This window comes from Erpetoichthys calabaricus, chromosome 1, assembly GCF_900747795.2.
Source record: "Erpetoichthys calabaricus chromosome 1, fErpCal1.3, whole genome shotgun sequence".
In the NCBI taxonomy this organism is placed as follows: domain Eukaryota; kingdom Metazoa; phylum Chordata; class Cladistia; order Polypteriformes; family Polypteridae; genus Erpetoichthys; species Erpetoichthys calabaricus.
Genome location: NC_041394.2, coordinates 186,812,515 through 186,838,427, shown reverse-complemented (window position 1 = coordinate 186,838,427; position 25,913 = coordinate 186,812,515). Strand labels below are relative to the sequence as shown.

Genomic DNA, 25,913 nt, shown 5'->3' with positions numbered 1-25,913 from the left:
GCACAGTAGTTCCAAGGTCTCTCCAAGCACGTGTCCGGGTTATGGCACAGGAGGGCCATTTCGGTATTGTCCGGGTTAAGCAACGATGTCACAATCTTGTGTGGTGGCCAGAGATTGATGCTGATATTGAAGATCTGGTCAAGGAATGCCCTGCTTGCCTTGTTAGCAGTAAAACCTACACCCCCATTGCAGCCAGTTCAGTGGCCTGTTAAGCTATGGGAACACATACAGCTAGACATCTGCGGTGAGTTACATGACGTTCCACATCATCAGCGTTTTCTTATTGTGGCATACGACCTACACTCTAAGTGGCCAGAAGTAGCCTCAGTTGGATCAGTTAAAACCAGAGCTGTGATCGAGTTTTTTGAGTCCATTTTTGCTCGCTGGGGGTTCCCAGAGGCTGTTTCAACAGATAATGGTCCACAATTTACTTCTGTTGAATTTACAAGCTTTTTGATGAGCAAAGGAATTCGACACCACCGCACAGCATTCTACCACCCTCAGGCCAATGGGGGGGGTAGAGCGTCTAAATAAAACTTTAAAGAATGGCATTAGAGCACATTTGGCAGATGGATGAACATTTCTTTCGGCACTTCTCCAGACACTTCTTCACTACAGAGCTATACAACACTCAACAACAGGCAGTTCACCTGCAGCTCTTATGATTGGTCGTGAACTTCAGCTTCCACTGGAATGTCTGCGTGCCCAACCAGCTTTGCCCACTGCAATGCATACACACAACAATGTGTCCAAGAGCCAGAATAAAATGAAGCAATATTTTGACAGGTCACACTGGGTGAAAATGCCACATATAACTGTATCAGATTGGGTCAGGGTCTGGAGGCCACATCGAGAACATACTGTAAGTTGAAATCTTTTTGGTCTTCTCCTTTAAAAGTAATAAGCCAAGTAGGACCTGCCACATTTTTTTTTTTTTATATTTTTATTTTATTAATTTTCATTGTAATCATTCCATACAAATAGATCAATTTATAACCCAACAAAATTGAAGACAAATCAAACCCCACCCCTGAGAAGGAGAGCTTAGCTAAAGGAAAATTGCTTAAGGCTTTTTAATAAGGCAACATTAAACAAAGGAAAGGGAGAAGTAAATATATATGTAAATAAGAGATGGAGAAGGGAGTTAAATGCGGTAATAGTTATTTCTCTTATTCTAAAATAATATTGATTAAATCCTGCCAGGTTTTGAAAAAATTTTGTACAGATCCTCTAACTGAGAATTTGATTTTTTCCAATTTCAAATAATATAAAAACCTGCCACATTTTGTCTGGCTGATGATTCCCGATGGCATGCAAGCCGCCTCCGCAAGGTACCTGCACCACCAGTGCCGAGCTGTGACTCTTCAGGTTTTTCAGCAGAGTGGCTTGATTCAGCTGCAGGATCATCGGTCCATATGCAGACTGAGGATCCCGAGGTGTTGTAACCTCTGACTGAAACCATCTCCAGACCTGAACGCGTCAGAACTCAGCCAGCCAGATTCAAAGATTTCCTTACTGATTTACATAGTTAAGTAGACTCTAGCATGGCATTTGGGATTTGGAAGAAGCACACAAAAGAGAAAGAAAAAGACTTCAGTACAATTTCAAAAAGCATTATGTTATGTTTTTCTGGTAGTCACTGTATTTGGTGGGGGAGGGGGGAAATGTTATGTTTGCAATATGTACATTTTACAACAGTGTGTTCTTGTTTGCTGTAAAGTGTTTGAGGTTAGAGGGTGAGTATCTGGCAGGATTGGTGGTTCAGAAATAAATGCCTTTCTGAGACAAACTGCACCTGTACGCTCTCGCATTGTATGCAACAGGGGTGGGGGTGCAAGGGGAGGGAGGTGGATCAATAAGGCCTGCATATGCTGGATTCATGTCCAAATGTCTGTTAACAGTGTTTTTATTTGAGAGCTATTATTCAGCCAACTGTTCACTTTCGGTGAATTACTAGCTACATACATACATACATACATACATATACATACTTGTGCTTCATACAATAGTGCTGCAAAGCCAGAAGCTCATAACTTTACTAAACTGTGGTCATTTCTTAACATTTTTAGCTAAACTGTTTTCCTTTACTACAAACCTCTACTTGCCATATGGTTTCAAGATATGAAAAATAATAAACTTTACTTATTAATATTCCTTATTTTTAAATAATAATTAAGGTTGTAATATAAATTGAAATAATGATTTTCATTCTCATTACTGACACTTCTAGATCAACTAACACTTCTCATAATAAAAATGTACAGCTGCTCTCAAACCCTTTACTTCAATTAAATGTGATGCTTCTTACATTTTGCTGTGCTATCTATTCTAAACACATGTATCCCTCTGGGCAGCACGGTGGTGCAGTGGGTAGTGCTGCCCAGAGGGATAGTTGCTCAGCCAAGAGGGTAGTTAGGAGACTCGGGTTTGCTTCCTGAATGTTCTCCCCATGTCTGCGTGGGTTTCCTCCAGGTGCTCCGGTTTCCTCCCACAGTCCAAAGACACGCAGGTTAGGTGCATTGGCGATTCTACGTTGTCCCTAGTGTGTGCTTGGTGTGTGTGTGTGTGTGCCCTGCGGTGGGCTGGCGCCCTGCCCGGGGTTTGTTTCCTGACTTGCGCCCTGTGTTGGCTGGGATTGGCTCCAGCAGACCCCCATGACCCTGTAGTGAGTTGGAAAATGGATGGATGGATGGATGTATCCCTCACTAGAGTCTTCATTATTATTTCCACATTCTAAAATAAATAAAATGTACAGCGCATCAAAACATACCTATTACACACACTCAACAGCAAATAGGAATGGATATTGAGACCAAAATAATTAAAAATAACTTACCGGCAAAAACATTCCCATAAGTAAGTATTCTGAATTCTTGCTATTTCTTTAACACTCTCATTTGAAGTTTTTCTGAGAAAGTTACAGACTTCATGAAATTCATGTGTGCTTGGATGCAGAGGAACAAGCTGCAAAAATACAGAAACACCATATTCAGAAATGTTTTCATACAACACATATGCATGTTTTATCAAAGTCCTAGTAAATCCTGTTTTTTCTGTTTGTCATTTGCTTCTTTCTCATGAGAACACTAACTTCTAGAAGATTAAGGATTACTCCTTTAGCAAATTCAAAATGCAAAAGGGTGCATTTATTCATCAAAAAACAACACACAAAGAAGGGTAAATCAAAAGGGAGAACACAGTACAAATACACAACAAAAAGAAAACACTGCTATTTCACAAGACCTTTCTACAGTGGCCTTGAACCCTGTCTACCAGATGGGGTGGATTGCCATCTTGTCCAATAGAAAGTACTGCACAAACCAGTCCCATTTTAATTCCTTCCATCTCTATTACACTCTCTAAGCTGACCTGTTTTCTTCCCAGCAGCAAGCCCTTATCCAGTATACTTCCTTATTACTGACTCACTTAGCCCAAGAGCTTGGCACGGCCTTTAACCTCTGCATTAGGTCCTCTTCTGGGTAAGCCTAGAATGACTTCCAAAGCCAGCATTCACCCTTTGGCAAAGAGCCAACAGACTAATGTGTACCTTCACCCTCAGGGCTTCAGTTTTTTTTACAGAGGCATGTCAAATTGGTGCTTTGCACTTTTAAAGGAAACCCCTTTCTCTGTTTAACCAGCCTGGTGATGGCATGCTGCCCTCTATTGGACTACAGATCTTCTCACTCTCTGTTTCCATACTGTCTATCTACCAGGAGGGTTATGCATCACTGACAACTGCTGGGTTACCCCACCCTCTAACGTCCTGAGCTAATATTACATACTACTGCCCAGACTGCATCTTCCTCTTTGTTTGTTAGGTGTTCCCGTTTAAAGCTTCTGGAACATGCAAAAAAATGTAACAATGGTATGCCTTTCATTTGCCACTGGTATGATGATGTGTATAGTCAAAGGTTTTTCTGCTCTCTTCTAGGGAATTCTCAGGCCATGTGCACCCTTTCCTGTCTTCATACCCTTATCTACTGAGTCACCCATTTCACTTCTTTATTACAAAAAAAAAAAGTCTTTGTTTCCAGTAAGTGTGAATGAAACCTACTCTTTCAGAATTCTTTTTTTGTCTTCTAACTCTTAACATATGCAAACTGTAGATAAAAGAGAACAGTACTACTAAATTCATAAGATGTACAAACAAGTGCTCAGTAGACCATGTGAACATGCATCTCACCTTAACAGTTTTGAAAACATAGCATACTGTATATTTCTGAACGGTTTATGATAAACGTTTTAATTCATAGCAAACTAATGTGACCAAACACATCAAATAAGCAAGTGGAAATCCCAAAACAGAAAAAGTTAACACATGCCATACTCAAAAAGACATGAAACACAAGCTTAAAAAATGTCCCAAGCCAAAACATACGTAAGAAAATTTATCATCTTATGGCAAAGTCTGAACAATTTGAAAAAAACCTAATGTAAAATAAAGTTCATAAAAGCTATTCTTGTAACTTAAAGGAAAGAATCAATTATATTGGTACTTTAAAACATCCACATAAAATTGCATACTGTACAGTACTGTATTCACAATATATTTTTTTAGTAAATTACACATGTGCACATCTGTGATCTCTGTCTTGAACTACTCCTCTATTAAGCTACTTTTAGCTTATTATTAACAATTATGCAGTATTTGCTTAAAATCAGCAAGTTAGCAATTTCAGTGAATTGCTTTGGAAAAGCAATTGCAAAACTAAGTTGTTAAGCAACCAGTTAAATCTGCACCCATTCGGCCATGAAGAATGGTATTTAATATATATAAAAACATTTTTCCCTCCCTATGTTTTCACCTCATCTACAACCTTGTAGCTGTGCCTACAAGGGTACTACACTTCCAATCAGTCAACAGGAGTGTGTTGTGGCTGATGGAATGTTTCCTGAACTTTAGTGGGTATATTTGGATAGGACTTTCACCACCCACACAAAAGTCTAGTGTCTAATATTTGCTCTTAACTTGGTTATTTGAAATCCCTCTTATTTACTTTTGGGTCTCCTGTGCCTGCCACACTGCTCTCTCTCCAGTCTCATTCTAAGGACGTGTTGTACAGGTTCATTTGAGTGGGGAGTGGGTGCAATGGGGAAAGATTGTTTTATTCTCACATATTTTTGTATATATTTTTAATACCCACTAGAGTGCAATATACCACCAAACTCCAGCCAGATAAACAAGTGAACACAAAATCTTTATAAAAATAAAAAGATTTATTGCTCACAATAGGTCTTCCAATCAATGTGAAGCTCCATGGCAATCCAAAGCAAACAAGGTCCCAATATAGATATCAAAGAGTGGTAAAAAGACAGAGCAAAAAAAAAAATAATTACAATAATCACAAAAAGCACAATTCACAGGAAAACACAGAAACTTACCAAAACTCCCAAACACATTCGCAATGAACCATCAGGAACTGTGGAAGACCCTCCATATTTATAGGGTGGAAGGCAGTTCCTGGCAGTGATTGGCAAATGGTCTCACCCACAAAACGGCATGAACACAGGCATTGATTGAGATAATAAATAAAAGTAATCTTAACCTACATAAATAGCATAAAAATGAAAAAATGCAAGAAACATGATTTTTAAACCCAGCCAGGGGAGAAACTCTGGCTGAAACATGATAGCACTTTTCATAATTCCTATATAAGTAGTATGATTGCCCGAAAGCAGCTATCTAATTGCTCAATGGCACAGCAATTACTCAAATTCAGATTAATTTCACACATAAAAAAGGAAATTCTTGTACTTCCAGAATGTGAAAGGAATCAATTTTTTTAGAAAATAATTGGGAGATAAAAGGAGAACCGAAGAACAGACTAGATTTGTAACCAGGAAATCAGCAATACGATCATCAAAACCAAAACGCTAAGATTTGTTAGCCAGTATAGCTCTCAGATAAACAGGAAGTGTTCACTGTGACTTTTACACCGAGCACCCTGTGATATCACTACCACTCACTACCAGGCCATTTACCTAGCAACATAGTAACAAGCACTCCAAAAATGGTGGCACCTAAAATAAACAAACTGGCATCACAAGAAAAACTGTAAAATAAACCACTTTTAAATTAGAGATTCTTGATGCAAATTACAGTTAAAAAAACAACTCAAAACTATGCATAAATATTTCTAGAAAACACTTCAGAGAAGGCACTACAATTTAAAAAAAAAAATCAGCTCTAAATGTATTCATTTTCATAAACATTTTTAGCAGTAACAGTTCCTGGTATACATAAGCAGCACATAGATTGCCCTTGTATGCTTTGTGAGAAACTTTACTATGAATTAAATATATGAGGGCAGTAACCTGAAGAAATAATTAAATTGCATTCAAAACATTAGGACACAGTAATGTTTATTGGAAAGAACATCTAACTAGGTTAATCACTTTCTTTAAATAAACAAGCAATGCCACAAAGATATGATTTATTCAGAATATGAAAGATTATTTTATAGTAAACAACATTTTTTCAACCGGTTTTGAACAGATATTGTAGTTAAACACACGCATAAAATAAAATATGAGTACTCAAAATCATAACTTCACTTCAAGGTGACCTGCCAGATAGGAGACATGGATCTGCAGGAAACTTCTTAAGATTTAAACTGGGTGGGAAAACTAAGGCCAACAGGAATATCTTGGGGTTTAACAGAGTGAAAAAACAAATATTTATAGACTAGATATTAAAAGTTAGGATTCTTTATATCTGCAAACTACACTACATCAAAAAATGTAACATTTTACCTGGTAAGGTTCATCTGTAACATTTTCCCAATGAGATGGAACGGGTATTGACACATTATCACAGATATACCTATATTGCAAAAGAAAAGTAAAACAAATCTAATTGAGCATTTTGAGTAAATCTGTTTAAAAAATGGCATGCATACAGTCATCCTCTCTAGTTAGAGAATATAAGCAAAACAGTGCTGGGGTAGAAGATGTAAAAGGTGACATGAAGGGAAACAATGTCTAACTAAATGAAATCCTACACTTCATCAGGGAAAATTTTCTTTAAATAACCACCTGAGACAACATCACTATAGCTATGGAATACCAAGGAAGACTAAAAGAACATTAGCTTAATATGCCAAAGTAAGTGGAGGTCAGATAAAACACCACAGAAAGAAATTGTAGAACTCTACTTTTTATGCTAACAGACTAGCTGGCCAAGAGTAGTTATAGTTGCCTTGTCCTTTAATGATCTATTTTAGGAGGAGTGCAAACAATCTTAGATTTGAGTGTAGAAACACAAGGAAATTGTAATAATAATAATTATAATTGTAGACCATTTCCTAGCTGAAAAAGTGTTTCCAATAGGGGACAGTCAAAAAGCTTGATTGTGAGTGAAACCACGAGAAATGGGGATCTGGAATGTGGTACTAATGCTCTTCTCTCCTTCACACCCACAGGAAAACACTGGAATAAACAGTTGTTACCTCAAAAACCGCTCCGTTCCCCAAAGAAGAAAACGTTCATCCCATACCATGAAATCCCATCACTTCCAGTCTCCTCCTGATGACTTTAGTTCCATCTCTCTGTTCCTGACATCATCTCCGGCTTCCTCAATCCCTGTCACTTCCGTTATTTCATTTCCTCCCCGTCATTAACTCCTCTATAAAAGCTCTGTGCAACCATGATTGAACTATCAATTGTCTATGGTTATTTTGCCTGTTATTGACCTTGTTGCCATGAACTGGACTCTACAGCCAGTATACAGAGAGGCTCCCCAACCCTTTGCCTTTCTCGTTTCGTTTCTTACATCATGTTTACTACAGAAACAACCCACCACATGAACTTTGGGATGAGGTTTCAAGTGGTATGGAAGCATTGTAGACTGAAATTGAAGAAAGCAGAAGGCAAGTAAAAAAAATAATATTTTATGTGGAAAAGTATGTCAACCACTCAGTAATTGACTTGAAGTATTAAAATCTATTAATACTAGGGGGCTTTGCCCCCTGCTCGCTTCACTCGCCAATCCCCCTGTTTGGTTTTCCGGATACACACTTTTAAGATTTTTTTTTTCTTTGAATTGTTGCTATTTCATTAGTTTCACTTTTATTTCAGAACTTCTGTAAAAACAATATTTGTAATCTTGCGAGTCCCAATATGCTGAATCTTTCTAATGAGGTCAGGATAGGTTTCTCTGTTTGGAATCTCAGCACAGACAAAACGATCTACATCATCAGCAGTTAATAATTTTTTTTACAAAGTAAAAAAGTAAGTAGAGTTCTGCATTGGACTCCTGTCTGTAAAGTCGTGCTATTTTCCTCTTACAGTTCCAAAAGTACATGGGGTTACCAAGGTGATACCACAGCTTTTGTCTAGGTTTTTATACAAGGGCTAGACAGAATGTGGGCGGCACGGTGGCGCAGTGGTAGCGCTGTTGCCTCGCAGTTAGGAGACCCGGGTTCGCTTCCCGGGTCCACCCTGCGTGGAGTTTGCATGTTCTCCCCGTGTCTGCGTGGGTTTCCTCCGGGCACTCCGGTTTCCTCCCACAGTCCAAAGACATGCAGGTTAGGTGGATTGGTGATTCTAAATTGGCCCTAGTGTGTGCTTGGTGTGTGGGTGTGCTTGTGTGTGTCCTGCGGTGGGTTGGCACCCTGCCCGGGATTGGTTCCCTGCCTTGTGCCCTGTGTTGGCTGGGATTGGCTCCAGCAGACCCCCGTGACCCTGTGTTTGGATTCAGCGGGTTGGAAAATGGATGGATGGATAGACAGAATGTTTTTGACTCCTGGGGTAAATTTAGATTTTTAAATAAGCAGACAGATAAATATATATATATATATATATATATATATATATATATATATATTAACAAAGTATCCAATAAATGCATGTGCAGTAAACTCCGTTTTTGAAATTCTCAAGATTCTTTATTTGCCGCATGCATAGTCATACAGGACAACACGCAGTGAAATGCATCCTGATCCGCTTATCAAAAACTGTGCAAAGTTAGAAGAATATCAGTTAGATTTACAAAAAGTCATAGACTGAAAGATAACAGTATAGTAGAACATAATAAATAAGTAAAATTATGTGAATAAAGTAGAATTAAGTGTTAAGGTGCAATAGTGTAGTAATTATTGTGCAAAACCAAAGTTAGACTGGTGCATAGTTAAATGAGGCAGTTTGTTTGTTTGCGCTACTGCGATCTTTACTTTTTTATATTTTCTAATTTTCATACTTTCATATCCTTTAACTTTCTCCACATGTGCATAGTGCCAGCGTTTTGTTTTTTTTTGAGCCTTTCTAATTTCCCTGGTTTTATAGTCTCTAACCTGCTCTGCATGTGTTTAGCACCAACGTTTGTAAACGTCTTTATGAAGTTCTATTTTGTCTTTTACTCACTGTCATTTAATTCTGAGCCGGATTGGACGTGCTTTTTTTTCAATTCCACTTGTTCCGGGCTGATAATTACTTTCCTTATTTTCTGAATTTGCACCTCGATTATTCTTTTTTATCTTTCACTTATATGTCAACATTTAATTTATAACATACTGTCCTTATACGCTTTATATGTGCTGAGAGCCCTGGATCTGTGTATGCTCAAATCCTTCACAAGACTGAATGTTTTGCTGCCTATTGTCCTATTTGATAGATTGTAAGTAGGGCGTGTCTTTGGTCTTGCGGGTCTTTAAAATGTCTCCCGAGAAGATCACGTATCGTAGACTTGCTTTTTGCTTTCCAGGACAGGATTTCTTTTTATAATAGATAGATCACTAAAACCTGACTGACAGTTTTTTTTAAGTTTGCTTACAAAAAGTTCCAGTTGGTGTGAATATTATGTTGAGGCTAGATGCAACATATAGTCTTTTAAGTCTTAAATTTGTTCAACAAGATAGCCAAAGCTTTCTCTGACATTCCTCATTCAAATTCTTTGAAATGAAGTAAACACAAAGTTATTTTGAAAACACTGCACAACAAAGTTTTTGCTTCTTGAACACTGTTGGGTATTTCTTATAGATTTTTGGGTGCTGATCACGAATATCAAAATTTACCCATCGCGTTCCATTTCAGAGAAATATTCAGTTTTGTCATGATTTTTTCTTATATTTACTGTATATCCAAACATTTTCGCTCCCGTAAGTGATTTAACAACGGTTTGTGCAGCCTGGGCATGTCCTGGCATGGAATCAGGCCAGGTTGGAAGCTGTTCTGTGGAAGTTGACATCCTGGGCATGCCTGGGCAAGTCTGAACGAGCTTGACGCTGTCTCAGCATGCTATAAAGGTGGCTTGCATACACCGATCCTGCTCATTTGGTTAATATAGATAGTCAGTGTGTATGTATAGTATCAGTATAGTAAAGTATAGTATCTGTAGCAATATAACAGTAAGTAAGCTTGATGCTATAGACGTTTTGGTGTCGGGCGATAGGTCTCATCAATGTCGTGACAGGCGCAATACATTCTGCTATATCTGTGGCAAATATACACTTGCGCCTCAGAGACGTTGGATGACTGCTCTTGTGAAGAAAGCTTATCATCTGTATTTCGGCTGCAAAATTGGTGATTAAGACAAGGAATGGGTGCCTCACATTTTCTGTGCGACATGTGCTATTAGTCTGAAAGCCTGGCTCAGAGGCACTCGAATGATGATGCTGTTTGCTGTTCCAATGATATGGTGAGAACAGAAAGACCATGTGATGGACTGTTGCTTCTGTTTGACTAATGTGTCTGGTTTCTCTGCCAAAATCAAGAAGTCAATTGAATATCCTAATCTGCCTTCAGCAATGAGACCCGTGCCACATGACGACAGTCTTCCAATTCCGAAACCACCTGAGGATTGGACCTTAGACGAACCAGATGAAGAAACTGCAATGCAGGGTACTGACAGTGACATTGACCCGGATTTTGAACCATGTTCATCAGGCGATCCACATCTGATAACACAGTCTGAATTGAATGATTTGGTCAAAGACTGCAGGAATGGTGTTTGCTGTCACCAGGTACAAAAATTTCTGTGTTTCGAGGCCGCCATCATGATATAACCAAATTTTTTGCACAAGTCAACAGTCTCTGTTGTGACATTGAAGGATTGTTCTCGGCACTGGGTTGTGATCACAACCCGGAAGAGTGGCGTCTCTTCATTGATTCATTAATGTTAAATCTGAAAGCTGTTCTGCTACACAATGGCAACGTTTATCCTTCAGTACCTGTTGCTATGCAGCACACATGAAAGAAATGTATGAGAATATGGAATTGTTGCTGAAGCACTTCCAGTATAGCAGGTACAACTGGAATATCTGTGGAGATCTTAAAGTCATAGCTCTGTTACTAGGACTGCAGCTCGGCTATACAAAGTACTGTTGTTTCATCTGTGAATGGGACAGCCGTGCCAAAGAGTCACACTATTCTCGACAAAACTGGCCACTCCGTTAAAAGTTAGTTCCAGGACAGAAAAATGTGGCACATGAATTGCTTGTCAACCCAACAAAGATATTTTTGCCTTCTCTTCACATAGAACTGGGACTCATGAAGAATTTTGTGAAAGCCCTGAACAAGGAAGGGGAAGGTTCCCTGCAAATCTCGGTGCGGTCAGTGACGAACATGGTGAAAGGTTTCACCAGGACATTACTACGATGGAGAAACGATACGAGGGCAACTGGAATCCGTTAATGCTTGCTGACTACTGTTGGACACTGCAACATGATGTACCAGACATTGAATACAAAAGAAAATCAGGAGCAAAACACTTTTAATTTTGTTGAATTTAATAGCTTATGCGAATCATAAACGTGACTAAATACATTATTGTTAGTAAACATATAAATGTCTATTTCTCAGAGTTCCTACATGATGCAGTAAAACCAAAACTATATTTGTGCAAAACCAGTATGTTCCTGTCACAATCAGCAAAAACTTTTCAGGAAGCAAGACTTTTCAAAAAAATTGTTGCGCAGTGAAATCAATACTTTTTTCATTCTTCTTACTTTAAAAATTCTTGAAAATTTACACATTATAAATTTGGTTACAGTATTGTGTTGATTTGGGTAGGAATAAAAGACCTCTTCTTAAATTTAAGGAAATGGCCACTTTCATGGTGTAGGGAACATTCAGCCCTACTCACCTCGCATCATTAATGCACTTTCTGAAAGCATTTTCACCCTTAATAAATGAGGAATCAACAGGTGTATCAAACTACAACAAAATTAAAATATTAAAAATGCAAATAATCTCAAATGTACTGAAGGAACAGATTTTGGAATCGGTCTGCTGTGTACCAGTTGCAACTGTTTAAGGAGGACTATAAATGTCAGCTTTTATGACTAGACATACTGTATCACTATCACAAAAGTTGAAAATAGCCAGGCCCTACTAATTAATCACAGACTAAATTGAAATGATATCTTACATTTTGCAGTGCCAAGGAAAATATTAATCATATTAGATAAAATTGTTATTAATTTACTGAATACGAAAGTTAAGTATGGTAGTTACTCAAGAGGTTACATGAAAGAAGAAAATGTGTGATTTTTATAGAGGTACACTGGCAAAAGAACAAAGGTTTAAAAAAAATTGGTAAAAAAAATGTATCTATAACATGTTCTAGCTTGGCAACCCTATGTCATATTACAGTATAAAACCTAAGATAAAAATTTGATAAACAGTAACTGAGATTGAGCGAGATATTTTCCAATTTAATGTAGCTATACTCACCTAAATGTTGTTAATCTATAAGGAGCTCGCTTTACAGAACACTGTCTTCCTGTTGTTTTATTAGTTAGCTTCATTTCTTTAAAAAAGAAGACAATAAAACATTACTACTTACAGTCCTCATACTCAGACATATTTAAAATATGACTTGATCTTTTACGCTCGATGTTCTGTTCAAGAATGTATATATTTTCCAGAAGGTTATATACTGTACAAATGTGAAAAATAAATGCCACATAAAAACAAAATTTTATTTTAATAACAATTTCATAAATGTATATTATATTGCTAAACGTATGTTAAAAAATGCTCAATGTTTGACTGAAGAAAAATTATACAACAAATTATATAAAACACATCCATCGATTTTCTACACCTTTTATCTAGTTCAGCATCATAGATAGGCAGTAGACATCTTGTCACAGGCCACAAGACAGGAACCACCCATGGAGAGGGTTCCATTCTATTACAGAGCACACTAACGCACACACACATTTTGTTTGTGAGTGTGCTAGTGTGTTACAGTCTCCAGTTAATTTGACAGAGTGGCATTCCATAAAACCCAAACATATTCGTGCCCACAGAGTGCCAGTTTAGTGTCTTGAGTTAAATTGCAATGATTGTCTCTGAGGATGTAAGATGTTTTTGTCACCTCACAAATTGACCATTGCAACTCAGTGTTGTTTGGTATCCCTACTTGGAGCCTAAACAAGCTATAATATGTACAAAATTCAGTGGCAAGGGTTGTTACACATTTAAAACCTTGGGAGCATATTACTCATCTACTTTTAAAATTACATTGGGTACCTGGCCCTTACCACATTCAATATAGACTCCTCCTTTTAGTCTTTAAGGCTCTTCATGGTTTAGCCCCACCTTATTTGTCTCCTTCATTATGTCCATATGCTTCATCACGTTTACTTTGTTCTTTTGACTTCTTGCGGTTAACCATTCCACAATACAGATTGTGCACTATGGGTGATAGGACTTTTAGCGTATTAGGGCTACAACTATGGAATGCCCTGCCTTTGGAGCTCCGTACATGTACCTCACTTTCTGATTTTTAAAACTAAAACTTAAAACTGATCTTTTTAATATTGCTTTTTGTTCATCTTGTTAATTAAGTCTGTATACTGGACTGTTGGATGTTATGTATATTTGATGTACAGTGTCCTTGGGTACCTAGAAAGGTTCTTTTAAATAAAACATATTATTATTGTTATTATTAAAACCAGAATACTTGTAAGAAAACCCACTCAAACACTAACAGAATATGCAGACTCTTCAGGGACAAATGACTGGGTGTGTTATTTGAACCGAGAACATAGGATTCATGAAGCAACAGACTATACTGCAGCCAGCAGAAGAAAAAAAATAGTATGTTACTCTAGAATTATTCAGAGGGATACTTCTAATTTCAGATTAGCTAAGGTCCTGATTTTTGTGATCTGATGATGTATCTAAGCAATTTCTTCCACATGTGCCATGTCAAATTACATATATTGAATAACTGACCTAATTGGGATGTTAACATACATCTAACACTAACAAATTAACAGGGAAAAAAATATTTACCATGAAAATAATTTCTCCTTTGAAAGCCATTCATATTAATAAGCAAACCAAAATGATACATTATTTAGGAAATAAACCATATACTGTACCTGATAAGTTCAAAGAGTATTCACATTGGTTGGCAAAAAGGATTATGGTACCCCCGCCATTATTTCTGTAATGCTCCTCAATTTTGTGACTAATCATTAATTGATGACTTGATTCATTCTGTAAAGATATACAGTAAACCTACATTATGATAAAAATTTTAATAGGACCCATCCCCCATTCCAAATATAAAGACAGCTTAATGTCATACATCAAACATGTGCCACACTCCACACTCCGCCAAGTAGAACCAACACCATGGTACGTCAGAGGTATCCATGTTTTCTACTTGAGAATTGCAGACATCCATTTCCAATCTGATTAACGTTATCCTAAAAAAAAAAAAAGTGCAAGTTTAAACTACAGATAAAAGGCATTTTTTGATAATGGATCCAGAGATATTTGCATAGTTACAATGACATGTGAATTCCCTAAGCATAAAATCTGTCTTTTTATTCATTATTAATGTTTTTTCTTTGTAATGATACACATAGAAAATATATGAACAAAGAATAGCAAGTCAATATCATATAATGTCTTGTTTTGACATCTTATCACTGTTTTGTTAAAAAAAAAAAAAAAAAAAAAAGTTAAAATTTGTTAAAGAATAGTAATAGTTTGGGTGTCACAATGGTTAGCGCTGCTGCCTCGCAGTTAGGAGACCCGGGTTCGCTTCCCGGGTCCTCTCTGCGTGGAGTTTGCATGTTCTCCCTGTGTTTGCGTGGGTTTCCTCCAGGTGCTCCGGTTTCCTCCCACAGTCCAAAGACATGCGGGTTAGGTGCATTGGCGATTCTAAATTGTCCTTTGTGTGTGTGTGTGTGTGTGTGTGTGTGTGTGCCCTGTGGTGGGCTGGCGCCCTGCCCAGGGTTTGTTTCCTGCCTTGCACCCTGTGTTGGCTGGGATTGGCTCCAGCAGACCCCCGTGACCCTGTAGTTAGGATATAGCGGGTTGGATAATGGATGGATGGATAGTAATTGTTTTGTTTACTTCCATGACAAATTCTACAAAAGATAATGAACAAATATGGCTTCTTACTTATAAATTATATAAGTGTATTTTGATAAGTTAAATTGGAATTTGTTAGCCACTTGCCCTTAAAATCAAGTATGCAGAATGCATTTATAAACTCAGTTACCTCTAATTCTTATGGTAAAAGCAGATGGACTGTGAGCCCCAAGTTTATTTTATCCAGGAATACCAATAACATGAATTTTGAATCTCCTGTTCTCTGTCAACAACTAGTCATATGTTATGCTAACTGTATCTTCAGATGTCATTTGTCTGCATGACATCTGGTAATAAACAAACAGCACAGATTTCTCTATTTACGTTATTAGAGATGTGAGATTATACAGGTATATGCCATGTTATGTAAGTTATGTCATATTTATGAAAGACACGGTGCATTAAACTAAATGAATTACTTATTAGAAAACTTTAGTAACATTCTCAAACCTGCTCAGTACAACTTAGGGCTACAGGGATCAGTGCACTGAAATGAATGTAAGCACTGCCACTGCATGGTTTATCAGTCTGCCACAGGTCATGCTTGAGCACCCACCACCACTGGACAATTTAATGTTGCCAATTAACCATACCTGAATGTGGGAAGAATATCAGTCATTAGCAATACAAAAATATACTCTAAAGAATCTTAAAAGTATCTAATCTACTGCAACAGCTCCATTTTATACCAAATTGCACAAATTAACCTTTACAATCTAATTATGAATTAACAAGCACTTTACCTTTTCCCAGCATATTCTTCTAGCTTCTTAGTGCGGTTATAAGTGACACAACTGGTCTGAGCACATTCGCCAATAAAACAGGCAAATACAAAATAATCCAAACAACTACATTATTATTTAATGATTCTAAGGACAGCCTTAGTAAGTAGAAGAAAAAAAAAGTACAATAACTTAGCTACTGAGGTTTCATACAAAAGGCTTGCATTAAATAGTTTATTCAGATAGCACTTAAAATATGAAAATACATATGTTTTTATACAATAAATCTTTGTATTTAATGAAATACTAATAAATATTATGTAGTTGAAAGATAGGGGGTATTGTTGAGCTGTTCCCAAACCCAGGATAAAAGCTAAGGAGAACAACGCTATAAAAGGGGTGTTAAATATTAATTAAGCACACAAAGGAAGGGAATAAATAAATGGATTTAAAAATAAAATGAGAAGTAAAACAGGAAACAACAAGTCTAATGCCTCTCTAGCCGTAGTATACAGTTCAATTGCCAAGTCTTTTAAGTGGGGTGCTTGAGCCTCTCCCCATCTAAGTACCAAACCAGACACATACACATACTCTCTCTCGCCTCTAGTACCTCTTTCCTCAGCATCTGGCCTTTCTTACTCCCAACCATTACCTTGTTCTTCTTCAGTAGTAGGGTGTTGTCATTGCATCCATAATGTCTAACATGGTACAAGTCAAGCAAAATGACTCCTTTTATTAGCTAACTGAACATATTACAATATGCAAGCCTTTGATGTAGCAAAGGCCCTTTCTTCAGGCATGCTGTAGTACAGAAACTAGAGTTCCCTTTGTTTATGTATAAAGGAAAGAAACAGCATTCAAAAACGTTCAAGTGGGTCATCTTCAATGTCAAAAATGAACAGACCTCTCCAACCAAAGATTCATATAGCAGGAGAGGACAACAAAGTATAGTCAAGATCTGTTAATAACTGTCTTTTAACTTTTGATGTTTTTGATAACTTTTCCTTACAATGGGGATCTGTAGTTAAATCATCTGGGTCAGTCAGAGAGGTGTAAATAGTCCTCATATCTGGTCATAAAATTCTTGTCTCTATTTAAACCATGTTGTAATGTGTTAAATGTTAGCATCAGTTTAACTTCCCATTCCTTTTTCTCCTTCTGTGTCTTGAAGTTGCCCATAAGCACTGTGATTTTAAAGTCCTTCTCACAGTGTCTATTGCTGCTGAAGTGAGCACCTACAGGAACATCCCATGCTTAATGTGGAACCTGTGTGAATTCATTTTTTGGCAAAATGTTTATCCAGTTCCTCCCACAGAGAGCAGTGGTGGGACATTTCATACAAAGAATTAAGTAGACCACATTAGATGATCTGCAGGAAAATTATCCCTTTATGCGATGTTCTTGCTGGCAGGGTGATATAACTACATGATCTGCATTATAAACATGAGCACACATTGTACATCTTTTCTGTAGGCAGAGAGATGTACCATTTTATGTTAGTTCATTCAGGGAGCTTTGGACAGTTAGTTGCTTCAGGTTTGGTGGTGCAAGGAGGGGAGGTTCTGGGAATACATCTCTCAGTGTGTCATCATTACTTAGCATTGGCTGAAGTTCTTTTATAATTTTTCGAAATGCTTTAAAGATGTGGGTTATAGGTGACAACAAGGGAGATGTGGTTGTTGTTGTCTTTGCTTTTATAAGTTCAGTTCATACAGCTTAAAACCTTCACATCCCAACCCACCGCTGTTACTTCTGGTGTGGCCCAGGGCTCTGTCCTGGGGCCTCTTCTTTTTATTATTTACCTTCTTCCCCTTGGCAATATTTTTCGCAAATATAACATTAATTTTCACTGTTATGCTGATGACACCCAGCTCTACCTTGCTGGTAAACCCACCTCCTCTTTTCCACCAACCTCGCTTATTGACTGCATTGCTGAAATTAAATCCTGGTTTTCTTCGAATTTTCTTAAATTAAACAGTGACAAAACTGAGGTTCTCCTCATTGGTTCAAAATCATCATTATCCAAAACCAATAATCTTTCTCTTATTGATAACTCTGTTGTTTCCCCATCATCTCAGGTCAAGAGTCTGGGTGTCATCCTCAACAGTACTCTATCTTTCCAATGTCACATTAATAACATCACCCGGTCTGCTTACTTCTACCTACGTAATATTAATCGCATTTGCCCCTCCCTCACTCCTCATACCACTGCCATTCTTGTTCATAGTCTTGTCACTTCTCGGCTGGACTATTGCAATTCACTCCTCTTTGGTCTCCCTAATAAATCTCTTCATAAGCTTCAGTTAGTCCAAAATTCTGCAGCACGTATCATCACTCGAACCCCATCTATTCACAGTATTACTCCGGTCTTGCAGCAGCTTCATTGGCTCCCAATCAAGTTTCGTATTGATTTTAAGATTCTGCTATTAACATTTAAGGCCATCCATAACCTCGCCCTTCCATATCTGTCTGACCTTCTTCATGTTGCCATTCCATCCCGTAACCTTAGATCTTCTTCCTCCACCCATCTGACCGTCCCTCCCGCCCGTTTAACCACCATGGGGAGCAGAGCTTTCAGCCGTTCTGCTCCTAAGCTCTGGGATTCATTACCTGCGGATCTCCGAAATATCAAATCATATTCATCCTTTAAATGTAAACTTAAAACACATCTGTTTAAAATGGCTTTTTCTTTTTCCTCCTGATTATAGTGGTTTTGTTTGATTTTAATTTTTAGATTTTCTGATGTTTTAAGTTGTTTATAATTGTGTCTTTTATTTATTTATTTATTTATTTATTTATTTATTGTCTGTTCGGTGTCCTTGAGTTCTCTGAAAGGCGCCTTGTATAAATAAAATGTATTATTATTATTATTATAAAAAAAAGACTCCAGAAATTCCTTATTGTCAATAAAAAGAAAAAGCTGCATAGACTGCAAGAGAAAGCTGGACACTTAATAGTAAAAAGCAACAGACCTGTATTGTTAATCTCTCCTCATACATACTAAATGAAGCAGAGATTTCAGCACTTAAAAAAGAACTCTCATTCTGCCCTGCAATGCCCATTGACAAAATTAGACTCTGCAGTGATATGGAAGAATTCTTCAGAAAACTCAGGCTTAAAGCATTTTTCCACAAGAAAGAAAACAGTGACCAGGAACCAACAACAATGTGTTACTATAACCCCACTAATAAATCAACATTGACACAAGATTATTTAATAAAACAGGCCTTCATTCTGCAGCCTGCCAAACTTTGGAACTCAAAGTAAATTTTTTAAAAAACTAGGGGACTTCGCCCCCTGCTCACTTCGCTCACCAACCCCCCATACTCCACCCCACCCCGGCCAGCACCAAGTGTCGGCCACTTCGCGTTTCTGATGCTCGCGTTGTGAAGAGGGGGGCTGAATGCACCCCAAGGAGATGCGGTAAGCACCTCTGAAACCCCCTCTTAAATGGTGATACAATGGGAAACAAATACATTTTTTTACCTCCTCTTTGATCAGCTGCTGGATTGCTGCTGCTGCTGCCGCTGCCATTTCTTTGCGCTAATGCGATCTTTACTATCCTTTGAGACTTTTGCATTTTCGTACTTCCATTATCTCTAACCTGTTCTGCATGTGTACTGCGCCAACGTTTTTGAATTCTTTACGACGTTCTACTTTGTCATCTACTCTTTGTCTTTTATTTCCAGCCCCAGCGTAGTTAAATCTCTTGGCACAAAGACTCGTCTTGCGGGACGTGAAAGTGTCTCTCTGAGAAAATCACGTCTCATCTCCTTCAAACCTTCCAAGATTTTTTTTTTTTTATAATGGAGAGAAATAAAAAAAATCAGGACTCTGTGGGTAAAGGATCTGAGCTGGTAACTCAAAGGCAGGGCTGTGGAGTCAGAGTCAAGAAGTCGGAGTCGGAGACAATTTTGGGTACCTGGAGTTGGGGTCGGAGTCAGCAAAAATGCACCAACTCCGACTCCAAATAAATTTAAATTGTAATGAAAAAAAAAATACAGCAAGTTCAAATATCCCATTTCAGAAACAATAGTCATAATTAAGTACTTCTCTGATGTAAGAATAAAGCTCAGTGCATAGTTGTGTTACTACTAGTGTGAAGTTCAGCTGAGCTATTATACAACCTGACATTCACATATTGTAATCTGGATTATGGTACATTACAAAAAGTGTTTTCATTTTATTTCAGATATAATGTGTTTAACAAGTTCTTTTGAGTGTAAACAAGTGTAATGATGTAGGCGTAGGTGTGTGGTATGGCCTGATGTGTGTTCAGGGGTTCTAGCTGCACTCTCCACATACAGTATGCTCCCACCCAGGGCAGAACTTTAGCATAACTTTGCACACCACCTGTTCTAGAACATTTTGAAATTAAAAAGGAACATATTCTATGTATTGTGACAGATAATGCTTCTAGTATGTTAAGCACAATTGAGAAAATGAATAAAGCAGAAGTAGAAAGTGACAAACAGATATTAGAGGAAGACAGTTCTGCAAGTATTGGAGAAAGTGAAACCAAAGAGAATAGTGGAATTTTGGATAACATTGCTGAAGAGGCATCTAAGCTTACTACTATTCAACATATGCACTGTGCTGTTCATACTCTGCAACTTGCAATAACAGATGGATTGAAAGATTGTCATGCAGCTACTGTAATTGGCAAATTGATGCAAGTAACTGTTGCAGCCAGGGCCTATAAAACTGATGCTATTTTGAAAAGATGTGCAGGAAAAGGAGTCATTTTGGATCAAACAACACGCTGGGGAAGCACTTATTTGATGGTAAAGCGTTTGCTAGAACTAAAAGACTTTCTTGAAGAACAGGACAATGAAAATGTTTTATTAACTGAAAGCCAGTGGGCACAAGTAAAAGAACTGGAAAGTCTACTTTCTTACCCCTTTACTGTCACCAAGAGGTTACAATATGAAGATTTAACACCCGGTAATTTTTTATTGGGATGGAAGAGCTTGATATATTGCATGAACAAAAGTAGTGGGTTAATAGCTGATGGCATTGTATCTTCAATGAAGAAAAGAGAGTCTATTACTGGATAATCAAACCTTGTTAGCTGTTATTTATGTTGATCCAATAAGCCGAATTTTGTTGAGCAGCAACCAGACTGCTAATGGAAAAATGGCACTCTATGATGTAGGAGTTCGCATGAAGGGATTACCACTACCTGAACCACCACCACCGGATGAAGCTTTAAGAACTGGTAACTCAGGATCATCCTCTTCAAATGAAGAATTAGACTTTGATTCCTACTTGGACAAAATGGAAGTTTTAAAAGCAAAGCGACATCGCCTATGTGTGAAACATAAACGACCAGTAAATGTCCAAATAAAGAGATTCCAGCAGCCATTTTTTAAAGAATTACAACAAGTTGAAAAGTATGATCACTCATCGAAACTGACTGTAGAAGAAGCCATACTTGTTGAGCCAGAGATTATTATTGATGTGGCTAGAACTGTAATAGCAATGCCACCTACACAAGTCAGTGTTGAAAGACTATTTTCAGCTCTAAAAATAAACAAGTCAGATTTAAGAGCTTCTATGAAAGAGGATCTGACAGAAGCAATTCTGTTTCTTAGAACACTGCATTGAGTTAATTTTGGATTGCTTTTAACAGCTATTCTACTCTACAACTGTATTCCAAGTTTAATATATAAACTGTTTTAGGTTTTCCAGCTTTTGGTTTTGTTTTTTGTTCATGTAGTTAAGCTTTGTTTTGTTTTAAAACTACCGAAGAATGTGGTTTATATTTTTTGAACTGGTAAAGTTCCTGTTTCTGATTTTTATGCATGCTACGACTTTATAGCCACTTAATAAAAACAATAAATAAAACCTCATTGTTTTCATTATTTTAGTCTTTTGTTTAACTGGCCAATACAGTAGAGAGTCAGCTTCCTAGCCAGTAGTTCTGTGGTTAAATGACGTGTATGTTGCCTTCCTTCAGTCAACATGGAAAATACATTAGCATATTAAATACAGAGGAGTCGGGAGTGGGAGTCAGAAGTACCGGAAACTAAGGGGTCGAAGAATTTATCTACCGACTCCACAGCCATGCTCAAAGGTTGGTGGTTTTAATCCTGGCAGTGACAGAAGGAATGCTACTCAGTTGAGCTCTTGAGCCAGGCCCTTAACCTGCAATTGCTCCACGGGTGCTGTACAACTTGCTGACACTGCACTCAAACCCTAAAACTCTGCATAAGTTGGGATAAACAAAAAATAAATTTTGTCTACAAGAAATTGTAAATGGCAAATAAAGTAAATTATATGGTAACAGCATTGACGAGTTACGTCAGCCAGGGAAAACTCACCAAAGAATGAGCTGCCATTGCATCACCACTGGCAGAGGTGTCTATATAAATGGCAAGCCTGCAAAGTCACATACTTTTCCAACTAGTTAAGCAAAAGGTGGGCAGTACTTTTAAGGACAGTAAGCCACCTCAAATAGCTATATAAAGAGCAGAGAATCCATCCACTGTGGTGCTCATCGCCGATGCTACATTGGTGCCAAAAGCAGGAAGAGAAAACCAACAATCCAACATAGCATAGCACCTAGTGCCTCAGAAACCTGAAACTGCCATGATCGGCTCTTTGGAGGAGTTGCTGGATAGTCTGGAGTGCCATTTACAGCAGCAGTACAGGGGGGGTAGACAGATGAGAAAATGCAACCTCTGCAACTCCATCACTGCTTCTCCATCTGCTAAGGTCCATTAGCTTGGGTTCATGGATGCCAATGGAGCTTCAGGCTCATAGAGTTGGGTAAATATGTGGCAGATTGATTTGCCACTGACCCCAGGCGAGCTGTGAGAAGCAGGGCTGTTGGCAAAAATTTGCAGACAGGACAAGGCAGATTGAAGAGAGCCTCAAAACAGAGATCCAGACCTCAAACGCAGTTTGCAGCTCCAGTTCAGTGAAGGAAAACAGGTAAGAGACCAGTACATTTGCATCTCCACACAAGGAGAATCGCCTGCTTGCTCACAACTAACCAGTGTTAAACGCCTTTACACTGTATGACAGCACAGCACTCAACATCAAAGCTGTGCCATTCGACAACAAAGCACTCACGATCTCTGCTGATGTGCCCTTGAAACCAGCTGCACAGCTTAAGTGGGAAACCAAAGTACAAAAAGAAAAAATTTAACCAAAACACTAGTAAAAGGAAAATACTATAGTAAAGTATTAGTATAGTAAAATACTAAAAGTAAAAAATGTAAAACTAGAAAAGACAGACCATTAAACTGTAGGTTTTGAACAACAAAAGCAATGACTTTGTCTGCTATCCGAAAGCCTAGATGCTGAATACTGCACAGCATCCTCTGTTATATGTAATGACCGTGCAGACTTCATAGATCACGCCCACCTTATGCCGCACACCACAGCCACGTGACTGGCAACAGCATTGTTACCATGCAAAACAGTGTTGAAAAGACAGGAAATAATAACAGAAATAAACAAAAAACTTACTAATAATGCACAAAATGTTACTGAAATTGCATTTCTAATAATCAGAAAACATTCAAGACACCTTCTCTGTAGTGAATCCTGCCCCCTGGCATTCCAGGCTTAACCTGGTATCTCATTAAGGCATGTACTTAATTAAATTAATATTTATTACATATATTTCATGGTGAACAAAAAAAATTGAAAAGCAATTAACTTTAACTCAGAAATCAATTCAAACAACATATTTAAAGTACTGGGAAGTGTTTATTTTGTTAATACGCAAGTCAAAACGTAGTGATAAAAGAAGAAGAATATGCAAATTGTTTTTTTAGGAGGCAAGCTGATATTATTTATAAAGCACAGTAGTTTGCACATTCTGTTTGCATGGGTTTTCTTCTCACGTCCTAAAAGAAGGGGGCTCCAAATTGGCACTACTGTATATGGGGTTGTACATGACATGCAGGGCCTCCCGACCTTGAAATGAATTAAATGGTATTAAGAAAATTTTATTACATAATTTGTTTGCCGTTCAACGGTAATTAATAAAAATGCGTTAAATGGCTCTAATTAAATAGTTATATTTCTGTTTTTACATGAGTATTTTTTTTATCTTGAAGACACCAAAATCACTTGAATTATCAGACTAACTAAAGCTATAAGTTTAAACCGACAGCTTTTTTCAATCCACTCACTGAGTGATGTAAATGACGTTTTCGAAAGCATTCAATATGTCTTGATGCGTGACTGCGTTCCGTCTCGATGTACTAACTGGGATTCTTCGAAATGACGTCTACAGTCAGAGAAGCACCACCCATCGCTGCCGTGCTTGCACTTATAATTAACATATTATGAATGTTTTATTTTATTATGATTGTAAAACAGAAGGTCTAGGTCGTTACTTCACGGTGCCCTTACCAAACGTTAACTTTCAAAGAATACCTACCTGTTTAAAGAACTAATCGTTTACGTCAACGTGTAAAACAAAAATTGGGAGTGGTTTCCCCTAGACTTTCTTGTATACTCAGTTATGGAGATGGATATTTGAGGAGTAAACCGCAAGACAATGATTATATTTTATATAATGTACATTACAGAACCATTAACTACAAATCAAATTAAATTAATAATATATTGAACAATTATTATACAAGTAAAGTTGAATAAATAGGACTCCACAGCTGCATGAATAAAAAAAATCGAGTATGTGTTCAGGTAAAGTACCACTTGTGGTTAGCGGAAATAGCCCAAAAGTTGATAGAAATCAACGTTTTTTACCTAATATTTGTAAGCAAAAGTTGGTTGACCTAAGTGAAAGCGTACTCAAGTTATCGTGTTTACACACACACACACACACACACACACACACACAGACATAATTTCAAAAATGGTATTTTCGGACACTGGGAGGACTAAAACGTCGAGATTCATGAAAATGTCGAAAGGATTTTTTTGGAGGATTCCAATACTTGCTCTATACTTCGTATACGAGAACGTAAAAAAGGGGTATTAGACGCTTGTCACTGATGGGATACGACAATAAAGATAGCAGTAAAAAAGTACTGTAAGAAGCAGCGGGTTGTGAACTACTGGTTTCTCTTAAACGCGTTAATCAATCTGATTAGTTCAAAGACGGATGATTTTAAGCTGTCAATAAGCACCCGCTACATTCCCCACATTACGTACAGACTTTCCTAAAACCATTACTCCAGAAAAAAGCCCAAACCATCTAAAGAACATTAATTGTAGAAAAACAAATCTAAAATGCAGTGGAAGAAAACCCAGCCACCATAAAGAACAGCAATCCCAGAAATGTTAGCTTTACGTTATGCTTTACCTTATGCGCAGAAACGTATTTGACTACACCGTATCCCTAAAGCCATAATAGTTTCGTTTCTGCGCAAAATACAAACCTAATCTAAAAACCCACTTCCGCGTACGTCAACACCTGACTTAAACCAATCACGCACCCTCACGGGTGGTGACAAACTGGGCGCACACGTGGAGAACTGTCAACAAAGAAACTCCGCGTAAAATGAGACAGGGGCGCAGGATTCAAAACCAGATCTTTCGCTTTTCCCCCAGAGTATTACATAGCAAAAGTATAACTGCAATCTTGTGTGGATGACTGTTGTTATTTCCAAAAAGCTCCTCAATCGTATCTTTCAACCTCTGTTGCTCATCTGGATTTGCGCTCAGCAATATTAAACAACGTAGTTTATATTTTAGTGTGTGTAACGCAGTATTCTCAGTGCAGTTTAACACGATCCAAGGCCATCGACAGCTGTTTATCCCTTCAAGAAAGAATCCTGTATGTGGTGCTAGAGACAGATATTATATATATAGCAGGATATTAGACATAATTACACAGTCAGGCAGTCTGAACCATATGAATACACTATACAA

At 37.7% G+C, this 25,913-nt stretch overlaps 1 protein-coding gene across 1 annotated transcript in view; it reads right to left on the bottom strand.

Moving 5' to 3' along the window:
• LOC114642532 (protein mono-ADP-ribosyltransferase PARP11-like) overlaps nt 1-23,478 on the bottom strand; it is a 79,791-nt gene extending 56,313 nt beyond the window's left edge. Inside the window, exons 1-6 of the mRNA XM_028791395.2 lie at nt 23,336-23,478; nt 14,540-14,660; nt 14,331-14,448; nt 12,670-12,745; nt 6,754-6,823; nt 2,837-2,964 (exon numbers count right to left, since the gene is read on the bottom strand). Of these exons, the coding sequence (XP_028647228.2) occupies nt 2,837-2,964; nt 6,754-6,823; nt 12,670-12,745; nt 14,331-14,448; nt 14,540-14,638 (491 nt within the window). The 5' untranslated portion in view covers nt 14,639-14,660; nt 23,336-23,478. The remainder of the gene's footprint in view (nt 1-2,836; nt 2,965-6,753; nt 6,824-12,669; nt 12,746-14,330; nt 14,449-14,539; nt 14,661-23,335) is intronic.
• Between the last annotated feature and the right edge of the window lie 2,435 nt (nt 23,479-25,913).